The sequence below is a fragment of the Nesoenas mayeri genome (assembly GCF_963082525.1).
Source record: "Nesoenas mayeri genome assembly, chromosome: 6".
NCBI classification, from domain to species: Eukaryota; Metazoa; Chordata; class Aves; order Columbiformes; family Columbidae; genus Nesoenas; species Nesoenas mayeri.
This window is the reverse complement of record NC_137545.1, coordinates 35,107,962-35,121,811: the sequence shown is the minus strand read 5'-3', so window position 1 is coordinate 35,121,811 and position 13,850 is coordinate 35,107,962. Positions and strand designations below refer to the sequence as shown.

Genomic DNA, 13,850 nt, shown 5'->3' with positions numbered 1-13,850 from the left:
CCTCTTTTCTGAATGCTACTTGTAAATAGTGTATCGTAAAATTAGTAATTTCATTGCATGACTTCCCTTTATTTAGCTTGCATTGTACCTTCTCATATACTGAATTGCTTTTACATTCTAATCATTTTCTTATAGTAAGGATAGAAAGAAAATTCTATCGCAAATTTCAACTACTAGAAGTTCTTAGTCAAGAAATTTATAAACAAAAGCATATGAAATCTCCACAAGCATAAGAAAAGTTCATTGGAATTCGGCCAATATGAATTTCTGTAATCCAAATATTTGTATCTTCAACAAAATCATTCCAAAAAGGAAATGAAGAGCATATGTGGAATAGAAAGGGACGTGTACCACTTCAAAGATTATTCTTTAAGCTTGCATCTTTAAGGAGGGGAGGAGAAAATACACCCCCCCCAAAAAAAAACCCTGAAGTGCCTTCCCAAAAATTTGAGTTGCATAAAGCCTACATCCTAGAAGAAGAAATCCACAACTTAAGCTAAAAATACATTTTAACAAAGTGTACTTTACCACACTAAGTACTTATCTATAGTATTAGTTTTTATTACTTGTTAAGCATTAAGAAAATTACATTATCAAAATACAGAATAATACATAACATAGAAAACCACAACAGTAGTTCACAAAACAAAGGAATGTTCATTTTCTGGCTTTTTGTTTTCACCTAGACCATGGAAGAGCCAGCACACCTCACAGCCCACCAGACCAATAGCACAGCTGTATCATCCAGCACAACATACATCCCATTCCACATTCAAAAAAATCAAAACTACTGAACCCTAAAAAGCTCTCAATGCATCCTTCTACTGAGCAGGCCACACAGAATTAATAATAAACCCCTCCGTTCTAGGAAGTGTGGGATTTACAGCACTAACACAAAAATGTGATTATACTTTACATGCACATAGGTTCATCCCTCTCTTCTCCAAACTAGTCCTTGGGAGCAGACTTTAAAACAAACTGTGTTTTTTACGTAGTCCGTGGGCTATCGTATGGTCATACATCTGCAAAGCAAACTTGAACTGTCCGCAGCGCCCACCCCCGATCGGTCTGACCCGGAGGAGATAGGCAGGAGCTCTGCTGGAATTTGAACTATTAGAAGTTGAACAGAAAATATTCTGGGCTCTCAGTGCCAGGACCCAGCACCGAACCTGTCTTGTATCATTTGTCCGTTATGCTCTGACAGAAGACACCACTTGGAGCAAAACCTCATCTCATTAATCTTGGCCGTACCCCAGACAGAAGACATTACAGCTAGGTTACATGTATTTATATCAAATTTTCCTACTATAGATCACTTATTGTTTTCAAAAACTACAACTCCACTGTGAAAAGATGTATCTGCAAGCCTATGAAGTGTTCAAGAAGAACCACATGCCCATATAACAAAAAAGACGATTTCTGACATTTATGAGACCACACAAAAAGCCACAAGAGATTGAAGTACATTTTAAGTAATGTTGGAGAAGATAAATCTTGTGGGCTGTTGACAGTCTGTGCAGGAGGTCACATAAGAGATCAGATCAATCTTGGATCCAAGTTTGAACCAGCAACAGTTTTCTGTGCCATAACCATGAACCCCTGGAAAGTGATGGGAAGACGATGACAGCAAGAGAGATGAAAATGCAGACTATTAATTACAAAGCACATCTCATCACTACATTGCATATGCACTTTTCTAAGAACGTAAGCAGAATTTACTATAAAGAACAGCACCGTTTCTGCCCACTGGAATATTTTTTACTCTTTTTTTTCTTTTTTTAAGTTCTGCTACAGTCTCTGGCAGTGAACCAACTCAATCTAATTTATTCCTGTAGGGAAGGATCCATCTAAATTCCACCTGTCAAGTTCACCAGACTGGCTTGCACAGCACAAGAGCTATTGGCACATAATGCCAGGTGGAAAAAAGAGCTCCTGTATTACTTGGGGACTGATGTAAGATTTACATATAGCAAGTGAAATCTTGAATTTAACAGGATATTAAGTGAAGTGTCATTATCAAAATATAATTCCTACATGCCATGGTGTTGTCAGCCTATTATAGCTCTTGCATGGTCTTTTCTAGAACACAGCATACTGGTGACACCAACAAAAGTTTTCTTGAAAGCCCATCTCAGTTGGGATGAAATGAGGAGGCAGCAGTACCTGGTACAGGCAGAACTTCACAGGGACCTGATAGAAAGCCACAATTTCTTAAAAAATATCTACATACAAAAAACTAAGCTCATAGAGAAAAATCTTAGGGACATGGTTTAGAGGTGGACTTGACAGTGTTAGGTTAACAGTTACTCAATCTTACAGGTCTTTTTCAACCAAAATGATTCTATGATTTTATGACTTCTTCACCAAGATATACCACCAACTGGGCAGCTACTGAGAATCACCACACTCAGAGGAATCTAGAAGTCCATTTCCTTCCTGCTTAGAATTAATGTTTCTCCTCTCCAGAAGCAATATCCCAAATCAGGAATTTGGATGAAACAGGTCAGAGAAAATAATACCCAGTGCTATAGTTTTTACAGCAGGAGTTTATGTTCTCACTTTAGGAGAGGAATTATTTCTCCTGTGAGAGAAGTCTTATATTTGATAAATGTAACCATTCATTAGCATCATTAAGATCAAATGACCCAAGCAAGAAATTAACCTCAGTTGTGATTTTTTTTTTTGGTGTTAGGAAAATAAAAGTTTAGAAGTAAAAATTCACATTAACAAGATACAAACTTTCCACCTGTAGGCAGCATCAGCACAGCTTGAAAGCTGTGTAATGGTAGCACACACCACACAGCTTTTTGTGGGGAGTGCAGTTAAGTGGGTTTTGCTCAGGAGCCTCCTACTAGAAGATAACAAGAAAGAGACAGCAGGAAGTTTTTCCTACTTCCTACAAACCGCAATTTAAACTTTTACTTGCTAAATTCCTTCACAGGCAGGAGGTAAAGAGCTATTTAATGAAAAAACATCTTGCTTAACAGTCTTCATTTTCCCTATTTATCAAGGATAATTTTATGTGTGCAGATGAAAGTAAAATTAAAAAATGATAACGACACACCAAGGACTCTCAAGATACCACACACAACTGGAACACATCATGTGTTAGCTTAAACCTTAATAAAATGGAGAACTAGGAGCACGCACATGGTCAGCCAGTATTGCTCAACAAACACACAGCAACAGGGTCACACGTCAGAACGATTTATTTTTCCACCCAGATGTTTTCAAGTGATATGAATGAAGGATGAATTATGTTTAAAGAAACAACCACAATTGGCTTTCACCTTATTCATACATATTCTTTTGATTAAGTGACTATCTCCATAACTTACAGTCTATGTTTAAGCCTATGGAGTAAGATTTTTGTTCTGTTTCCTAGTCTGGCAAAGTAGATTATCAGATTCCAAAACAAGCTTAAACTTTAGTTTCTTTAAGCAGACACATTCCATAAAAGGCAGAATCTGAGTCTATTTCAAATAATTTAAGGAGTTTCTTTCATGTTTTTCTTAAATGTGGATCAAACGACATTTAAGAATTCTATCATCCATAATGACACTCAATTCTTTAAAAACATTCATTCAAAATACTTCTCTGTGGTTATTCATTCCAAAGTCACATACAGAGCCAAACAACAATACAGATCTTCATTACAATTTTTACGCAAGTTTTATGGCTTTTTTCAGCAAAGTATCAATATATCACAAAATTATTACCTGTACAACAGGAAATATATGAATGAAATCCAGTCCCTGGATCTGATGTGGTTCCAAACGATGAGGACACTTCATTTTTGGCAATACCGATACAATTTTTTCAGTTAAGGCGCTATTATAAAACAACAAAACCACACACATATATATGTTACAATTTTTGTCTGTAAATTAGAAATTATTTTTGCAAACACAGTCAGTAGTTGGAAGGTTCCCTCTAGTGGCTTCCATTGCACACAGCTGTAAAAAGCAGCCAAACTTTCATTTACAAAATAGCTTTGACACTGTACTACATATATTATTAGTCTGTGAAGAGGTGATTAAACCCCTCTTGCAGGCTCCTAGCTTGTGATTTAATTTATAATAATACACACGTCATTTTAAGATCTGCATGTTTGTTCAGGTGAAATGCCCACATAAGCTCTATCTACAAACACCTTTGCGTATCATAATATATGTACCCATGAGGAAACGGTATCTTTAAGTACAGTTATACTAAGATATGCAGTCATATCAAATCCATAATCAAATGTAATGCCTTCAGAATCTGTTTAGTGGAACTCCCAAAAAAATAGCCTAGCATTACTACTGAAACTTTATGAGTTTAAGCATATATTACACCTAAAAGCTAAATACACAATATACTACACATGGTTTTGAAGCAGGTAAAACTGAATATGCAGACGTCTTATTCTACAGCTCAGGTAAAAGCTGGTACAACAACAGGATTACCCAAACACAAGGAATTAATCTACAAGAATATCATCCCGTTTCCACTGACTCCCTTATTTTAGGGCAATTTTTTTTGTTGTTGCTTATGCTGTTAAGCACATTTTTAAAACAGTTGTCAGCACTGAGGATGAACACTGTACTGGGAAAACTAAAACTATTTTTCCATGACGGAAAAAAATTAGCACTGTGGTCAGTACTGGACCAGTTATTCTGTACTGTCCAAATGGACAACTCATACTCTGGAAGAACAAAAGGGGAGCAAGAGATAGGAGACAAGACACCAGAGTCTGGGAACAGAGCTTGAAAAGTTACACTTCTTAACAGAAGTGAAAACTCTGCCATAACTGTTATAAGGCAATTTCCACCATAATAATATTGTACAACATGAAAACAGCAGCACCTCTCAGCAGAATCAAAGCAAATGCAATTAAAAAATACATATATATATTTATCCAATAGATGCAAGATCCTCTCCTAACATATGTTTCCATGTTTATTTCAACTGAGCAATTAAATAATTGAAATATTGAGAAAGCTCAGCCTTATCTTGAGAACATCACAGAAGCACTGAGCCACCACCAACATAAGCATTACATGGACATCAAAACAGCCCATGCTTGTGTGACTCTGAGCAATTTAGATTTACAAATAAATCATTGTTGCTGTTTTGGGAGAGGAGCCTGAGTTTTGTTTTGCCAGACAGCTGGAAAGATAAAAGAACATTTTCAGAACAACTTAACTATTTCCTATCCTGCTGTTCTTAAGGATAACAAAGATGGCAATTTTAAGATCTAGCACCACCATCTCCATTCCTAGTCTCTACTAATTCTGTGCACTTAGCAATGCTTTATGTACTTGGTTATCCTTGATGATTTAAGTGTCTCCATGTTTAATTGCAATAACCACAAATTTTTATTTTTAAATGTGTTACAGTCTTGCCAATGCTAAATGACTGTAAATCAAACAGCACAGAAATGTGCTCTTTTCAGCTACATTGAGCAATGAAGTCTCTTCATATAACTTGACAGGACATTCCTACTTCCTGAACTGTTAATTATGGCTTTTTTATCACAGAAATGCATAAAGAAATAAAGTAGTTTAGAATGTAATCTCTTTCTCAGCATAAACAATTTTTAAATTTTTAATACAGCAATTAGTTGGCTTATGAGCAAATTCCATGCATAAGAAATTAATCAAACCAAAATGGTCTCATTGGGTCACTGTTAGGAAAGAACTCCCGCTCCTCCATATGGGGCAGTTAACTCTTTTGACAACAGCACCATGCCTTAAATTCTGTTTGCCGATGCCTGCAATTCCACCCCAGAACCATAAAGGAGAATCAGAGGTTATTCACACAGCAAAACCGCAGACACAGGGAACTTAAGGAAGGTCTTCTAATGCTGCGCTCCAGCTTCCAGCACCGTGGTCTCCCTCTGCCCTTTGTTTTGGCCTCTGCATCATCCCCTTGTGCCAGCACAAGCATCTGTGCAGCTGCATAGAGAATTGGATCCAGGAACTGATTCATGTTACAACTATTTTCCTCTTTTTCGTAGGTTTTAATCTGGATCAGTTCCCAATCCAGTTCGATGTGGAGCCACACAAATGCTTTCACTGCTTAGAAGAGACAGAAGAACACGGCAGCCCAGATGGGAACAGCACTGCCTTGTTTGGAATAAGCTTCTTTCTGGTTTTATAGATTGTGGAACTACAGTCTGAGAAACCCAGAAACCAGTGCAAGGTTTACAAACCAGTGGTCTTGAAAAGCAGGAGGCTTGCGGTAAAAATCCTTCTTATAAACAAGCAGCTATCAGGTGACTTCCCACCCCCAATCAGTTTCTTTTCTAAGAAGGAAAAAAATGCCACACTTGCCATTTCATCAACTTACATTTTTTGACCAATAGTAGAGTTTTCCTGAAACAATAAATCAACATCGATATCAAAGTTGCAAGTAGTGATACACCACGTCATGCCGCCTACCACCTAGCAAAGGAGCAACAGCATGGTTAGTTCCGTTTTAATTTGAAGACATAAAAACAAATACATCTTAAATTCTTTATTTATCTTAGAAACTACAGCTTAATATTTTCTCCATCCTCAGTATTCTTATATAGAGACTGAAATAGATAGAGATAGAATACATATGTCAACTTCTACATACAATGTACATATACAAGACAGAAAAAAGAGCAGTTAGTTACATTCTAAATTCTTCTCTTGGCTTCATATATTAATTTTGAAATAGCTCTCAGATTAAAAAATAAATAAAACATGACAGTATGTTAAATGTCATGATCTTTAAAAAGTGACCATATCTAAATTTTCTCAGGGATCATAATTTCTGTATTCACTTATTTACCTTGATGTATATACCTTTGCCAAGCACCATAAAAATATAGTAATGCATATCACCAGCTCTATGAAAATCTCTATTTCAGGCCCTACTCCTACAGATCCTTCAGTATATTTAAACTCCTAAGCCATTTCATCAGCTCTACATACATTACATAAATAATTAAAGATAACCTTGCATGAACATACGCAAGATAACCTAAATGTATGCAACAGCAAAGAACAGAGAAAAGGAATTAAAATATGGAATAACTTACCAACATCATACAGCAAATTAGGGTGTTCTATTCAAGCTTTTGCAACACCTTACCCCTCTCACATTCCCCTCTGAAACACTTTATCAGCATCCCTTTTATACTACCAGATAGATAATTTTCTACAGCAATTCTCATTTTTGTAAAGGTTGGGCATTGTCATGAAATGGTAACTTTGCCATTGTATTTAGGCAAGTATAAACCTGTTCCATCCATTTCTACACACAAATGCAACAATATTACATCCTAAGGCGCTCTCCTTGAAAGTACTTTGTGTCTGTATGCCGAGCAGCTGAGGCCAGTAATGCTAAGCAGCTTGAAGAAACTAAAAGTTTTGTATTGCAATGTAAGGCTGCACTATGATCAAAGACACAGCAGAAAACAGTAGAGTCCATTTCTAGGCTGCCGCAGTTGTGTGTTTTCAAAGCTCGCTTCAGGAATTTGTCACAGAGTCAGCACTAACACAATTCAGGAGCCTCTTTTCAACCTGAACTTTGCTCACTGTCAGTATCACACACTTCCTGTCCAGGACAATGAAAGGTTAACATTCATGACATCCTATAGATATGTAAAAACAGCTCCAAAATAATCTCACTAGGCTAACTGTTCCATTCTTTCACACAGCCTCTCAAGACAAATACTTCCTCATTTCTCATTAATGAAAACTCCTTTTTAAAATGACCATGCTATCTCCAAGTATCAAGTCTTTGTAGCTATTCTAACTGCAGCAGAGGGGCAAAATTCCCCGTATCTGACCCTTCCTTAGGCCATAACATGCACAAAAAAGCACACCAGCAATTAGCTTGCATTCAACTGTCTCCTTTAAAACGGGCCCTGCTGCACAAAATTGTTTTTCAAGACTGAGGAAGTACTATCTGTCTGAAACTGGGTCATTTGCAGAATTATTTACACAAGAAAATGTAATGTATTCCAAGTGTCTCTTTTCTTTTTTTAAGTCATCTAGAATTGCTAAACTAACTAGCAAAAAAAAAATAAGTAATCCTCATATACTTAAGAAAGGTTTCTAAAAATATTGAATTGGTCTCACCTTGTCAAAGGGCGATAACCCCTTGATTCTTGCTCGAAAATACCCAGCAGCCACCAATAGTTCCAAAATTTCAGTCAACTTGATGTTTTGTTCCTCATCTTCTCTTGTTTCAACCTGACAAATGAACAGTACAACACTCAGTGTTTTTCTTTCATTCTTCAGATGAACATTTTCCAAACTTTATTTTAATACACATCACAGAAAACCCTGACTTCTATTAGCAACTTGGTTGTTAATTTAAAAGACATTAAAGAAATAGGTAATGCATTTCTATGTGGATTTAATATAACTTTTTTCTCCCTGTTAAATACTTTAATCTGCTTTTGCTGTTCAAACTCCTGGCCCCACTGTTTGCCTCCAGTTAGACAGATTGCTCTTATTGCCCTAACGCAGCTAATTTATTCTCCATTTGCGCATTTCTTTCAATTTCAGGGTTCACAAAATCCTACACCTCACATTAAGGCTTCTAGGACCTTCTTACAAAGACAGGAGGATAAACTCACGAAGAATCCCACTTTTTTGGGTAACACGATTTTAAGCGAACTCAAAGCATGGCAGTAACAAAAAGTAAACTCCGATGGGCAGCCTGGATATTTCGGTGCCCCGAAGCCTCAGCAGCTCAGCACCCTTGGAAAGGGCTTTTGTCCCCATTTGCTAGGATGAAGCCCCACAGCTCCACGGACACACACGATCGAGCAGGGGCTCCCTCAGACCTAGGCCCCAGACGGGCTTTAGGTCTCTCCTCAGGTGTCTCAGGGACCCACTCACACACCCCCCCCACCCTTCCCCAAAATCTTTCGGACAGTCTCCTCCTCTCCCTCCCACGGAAACCCGAGAAGCCTGGCAAGCAGAGGGGCCAAGCAGGCACTGGTGCACGGACGGTGACGGCCAGGCGCTGCCCGCAGCCCCACAGGGCCCGGCTCCCGCGGGACCCACCGCACAGGGCCGGGGAGGGCGCAGGGCCGAGCCCGCTGTACGGCCGTGACCCCCGGGCTGCCGGTCAGCGCCCCAGCCCGCGGGGAGGCGGGGAGGGGCAGGAGCCGGCAGGGAGCCCCAGGACGCCAGTGCAGCGCGGCCGGAGGAACAAGCGGGCGGCCGCGCCTCGCCAACGCCGCTCTGCCCGGGGTGGAGGGGCTGGGAGAGACGCCGCTACGGTACCTCCTGGGGGGCCTGGTACTCCTGTCCCCTGGGGACGACCATCGCCCTCCGTCTCCGGCAGCCGGCGCCCGGCCGCTCAGCCTGTCACGTCCGTTCCCCCCGCTGCAACGCCCGGGCGAAGGGGTGTTCCCAAGCCGGCGGCTGCCGGGTTCCCCCGCCCCCGCTCAATGGTTCGCCCGCACCCTCCTTGCGTACAAGCGCATCCGGGCCGTGCCATTCACGGCCAAAGGGGTGCGGGGGAAGGAGGGCGGGGGCTGCGCGGCTCCCCGGCGGCTCATGTGACTGACTGCATGCAGCGCAACCGCCTGAGCGCCGACTCGCCCCGCCCGCAGTGCCCGCGGCCGGCGCCCGTGGGCCCGCCGGCTGCCCCTGTGCCCCGGGGGGCGGTGGAGGCGGCTCCTGACCGCCCAGGTCCCCCGCTCACACCCACTGGTGCCGGGCACTTGGCTTTTGCTGTGCGGGCGCCCGCCCTTTTTTCTTCCTCTTTTTCTTTCACAAGGGGACTTGAGGCCTCTCGCTGGTACAGAGAAGTTACTGAGAGCTCTGTGACCCGAGAGGTGCTTGGATATTAGGAAAAAAATTATTCATGGAAAGCGTTGCCAGGCGTTGGAACAGGCTGGCCAGGGAACTGGTGGAGTCACCACCCCTGGAGGTGTTTAAAAGGCGCTTAGACGAGGGTTTTAGGGACATGGTTTAGTGCTAGAGTTAGGTTATGGTTGGACTCGGTGATCCTGAGGGTCTCCTCCAACTGAAACGATTCTGTGATTCTATGACTCACGGCCTCTCATGCCCACAGGTCACCCACACTCATTAGCAGCTGCATTTCGTTGGGTCACCCAACAGCTGAGGGGGGTTTAACTGGATTTTTTACGTCCTGCACACAGGTCCCATGCTCAGGAACCTTTGCACCCCTTAATCCTGTGCTGCCCCTGGGCAGCCTGTTGTGGGGCCAGTGTCCGCATAGCCCTGCTGGGAAGGTGGGTGTGCAGCAGGGACTGGGTATGCCAGAGCCCGGCCTCCCACCCCACATCTGCAGGCTGTGGTGCGAGGGGTGCGTGCTGGCAGGGACAGGGCTCTCCTGGAAAGCTGTGCACACACAGCGGTCACCCACACCCCGCTCCAGCTCAGCCATGCTTTGGACTCAGGAATAAAATCACACCAGTGCACAAGGCTTCACTGGGTGGTAACAAGAAACTAACCCACAGCTTGGAGGCAGAGGAGCCTTTCTTGCTGATGGCGGCTTCAGTAATACCTAGCAGTGGTCTCTCTCGTCCAGTTTCTAGGCTCTTCACCATATACAGAGCATTACAAATATTAAATTCCATGTTAGGCTGCAACTAGGTACATCTCAAGGAGGTGAAGGTGCAAGAAAAGCCTGGTGAGAGCATTGTTTCCACCCGTTGGAGGGCAGCAGAGCATACACGAGCCAGTCCACACCGACTGCTGCCCTGACGGTGTGATCAAAACAATAATAATAAAAGCAAAAATATGCTAGGCTGGCTCAGGCTGTGTACTGGTGTAACCACAGGCCACGTCTTAATTAGAGTTGCAGAAAACAGTTATGCAGCCCCAGAGGCTAACGTGCTCACCAGAGCAATGCAGGCTTCCTGCTTTTGGACTGCCTTCTCCTCACAGCAAACTGCATGGCTCTAATTTGATTGTCATGGAGGGGAAGATTGAAACAAACAAAAACAGGGCCAAGAAGAAGGGTTGAAACAGAAGAGCGCTAGGAAGGGATGTATGTGACCTTCAGAGGCAGCGGCCAGCGCAGGTTGTGAGATAACTGCTGAAAAGAAGCATCAGCTTGGGAAAAAGCTTCCTGAGTCACGATATGGTCATAAAATTCCTTTTCAATGAAACACATTAAAGAAAAAGGATAAATAAAAAGTCAAGGACAGTATAAAATAGGGGCTTTGGAGCTAACTGAGTAGCAGACCAGAGAGGGAGCAAACCTACCTTGGAAAACCTAACTGTTTCTCTGTCTTTTTAAAGCACACTAAAAGAGGGAGATGGGGCTAATTAACTCCCATGACTTTAAAACTCATGCAAATGGCACCCAAACTCACAAAACTGGCCTAAAATGATATACTTACAAAAAGGTAATAGGTTCTTTTAGTTTGCTTTTTATCTTGGCAATCACAAGGACTGGAAATATTTTTATCTTTTACAGTGTATGGTTAGGAAATGAAAAGGCACGAAAATACAAAAAATATATCTCTATTGTCATTACAACTCATCTTTGATGACTTGAACCTCAATAAAATACTCCACAAAGGAATTGCTTCCCAATGCTTAATTGTGATGCAAATTCACCCAGTTATCCAGACAGAGCTGTTTTCCCCTATGACATTCGGATAATCAATCTTCTAAATACCAATTAGATTTTTAAAAAGTCCCAAGAGTGGTACCGTCTAAAAAAAAAAACAGAGAAAAACCTCCTTTCCATCAGATCTTTAGATTTTGTGCTTGCAAATGTCTAGCAGGTTCAGCTTTAGTCTTTCTTTTTCCTTTCACTGCTCTATTTTAATCCCTGAAGGCTACCCAAATTCTGGCTCTTGGTGCAGCTGCTTTGCACAATCCTTTCTTGATTTTTCAATGTTGTTAATGTTCACTCCACAAAGCTGAGCTGAAGAGCTTCTTCTGTATTTATAACCATACCATGTACTTCGCTGTTCAGACTGAACTTCTGATAGAGTCAAACGTGGTCACCACTGAAAATGCAGCAAGAAGTTTCACTGCATCTTTTAGCACATATTTGTTTTTTCTCATAATCAGAGTAAAAACATGAGATGGGATTATGACAGCAGCAGCAAGGGCTTCACTCTTTGTTGGCCAGGCCACAAATAGGTAAATAAACAGACTTAAGTAATTTTCCAATGTTCTCAATGCTGAGAAGGCCTAAAAGACAAATTTATTTCCAAAAATTCTGTATGACAGATGAAATAATGTAAGTATAACTCCCTGCATAATGGTCCTTTGTACAGTGTTTGTGAGGGTACAACATTCTTGTATGTATTCCATACAACAAAGTGTCTTGGACAGATCTTGGAATAAATGGATATAATCTCAGTGATTGCATTGGACTATAGACCTCGGCAATGCTGTGACTGCATCTTCTGAGTTGTATTCGTATATACAGGAGAAGCTGAAGCCAGCTGTAGGGGACTGAACTCAAGCCTTCCAAAGTCAGGATCAGTTTTTGCATTTTCTGTGGCTCGCATCTTGGATGAGCTCTTTTGGCAACCCATTTTGTTGCCTTGCAGCTCCAGCACAGAGATCACTTCCATGCCGATCCATAACAAAATGATTCCTGCCATGAAGGTTTTCATCTAGATTTCTGGAATTAGCAAGGCTGCCAGGCACAGCAGCGGTATCTTCCTCTCTTTGAATTTACTATTCTTTTTTATTTGTTGTCTTGGTTGAATCCCATCTCCTTACAGTTACTCAGCCCCATTCATCTGTTGCTTGAGATGTAGAAGGCATGAGGAACCATTCGGTAGGCAACTGCAAATTCCCAATTATCTTCCATGGAAGTGAGACTCTATGGACTGTGAAATGAAAAAGCCACAGCCCTGTTACAGTAGCCAGCGTGTTAGAGGCTGCAGCAGACCATTGCATCCCATCAAACATGTTTTGCCCTTTCAGCAATCACATATAACATTAAGTAGTGATGCTCTCTATCACACCCATTGGTGACATCTAGAAGGTACAGGCTTACCAAGATCCTGTTCAGTCTCTCTTTTGAACAATCCCTATTGTCAGTATTCAATAGTTTAAAACATACAGGGAGACAGGAAGACATTTTTCTGGAAAAGCATGTTCGTGTCATTTTTAATATGGTTTTATTAAGACTGGCAATGTTAACACAAACCTTTTTAGCTCGCTTACAAAGCTGTTAGTTCATCCCAACCAAACCCAAGGCAAACACAGGTAAAATAGGTGGGAGTAATAGATTAGAAAACGGAAGAAGCTCCTGCTTATGGTCAATCTTCAAGTAACTAGTCATTTTGTGTACTTTGATTTTTGAGAAACTTCATGAGACTTGATTTTCAGAGACTGCCTAGTGTGCCCTCTGTGAAGATCAGGTACTGAGGAGTTTCTCAGTTTCTCCATGGGAACACCTTGCAAAGTGCAGGCAAGGACAGGCACAGCACACCTGACACAGTGTAATTACCCACATGAAGTTTGTTCAGGACAGTGCTGTTACACATCATCTCTTCCCAAAGTCTCAGGGCATCTGTAGCTATTACAGTCAAAAGAAAATAATCTATGGGAGGATGAAGTGGGTTTTTCTGACTCACATATCATCCATGGAATAACTAATTAAGTCTGAGTCACAGAGCCTTTACCTGAGAAGGTACAAAGAAAACGTGAACAATTTTAACTGCATCACACAGTCCTTGATTTGGGCCGGGATATTAAATTGTGTCTGTGATGCTGGAACCAGGAAGAAATGTTTTGTTTCATTTTTATATTGAGACTGAGCAAATCTGATCTGGAATTGTTGGAAAACGCAGGAACATATATTATACCTTTAAAAGGTAAAACTTTTCCAAATAGAATCACGCTTTAAGATTTATTTGATATTCAAAG

General features: G+C 41.2%; 1 protein-coding gene across 3 annotated transcripts in view; it reads right to left on the bottom strand.

Moving 5' to 3' along the window:
- Window positions 1-9,421, bottom strand: part of CCDC93 (CCC complex scaffolding subunit CCDC93) — a 40,330-nt gene extending 30,909 nt beyond the window's left edge. For all 3 annotated transcript variants that reach the window (XR_013922250.1, XM_080346315.1, XM_080346316.1), the window contains exons 1-4: window positions 9,258-9,421; window positions 8,100-8,213; window positions 6,334-6,428; window positions 3,720-3,831 (exon numbers count right to left, since the gene is read on the bottom strand). Coding sequence is in view for 2 of the 3 variants with exons in the window: in XM_080346315.1 (XP_080202441.1) it covers window positions 3,720-3,831; window positions 6,334-6,428; window positions 8,100-8,213; window positions 9,258-9,299 (363 nt within the window). In the remaining variant the exon portion in view is untranslated. The remainder of the gene's footprint in view (window positions 1-3,719; window positions 3,832-6,333; window positions 6,429-8,099; window positions 8,214-9,257) is intronic.
- Window positions 9,422-13,850: the final 4,429 nt, after the last annotated feature.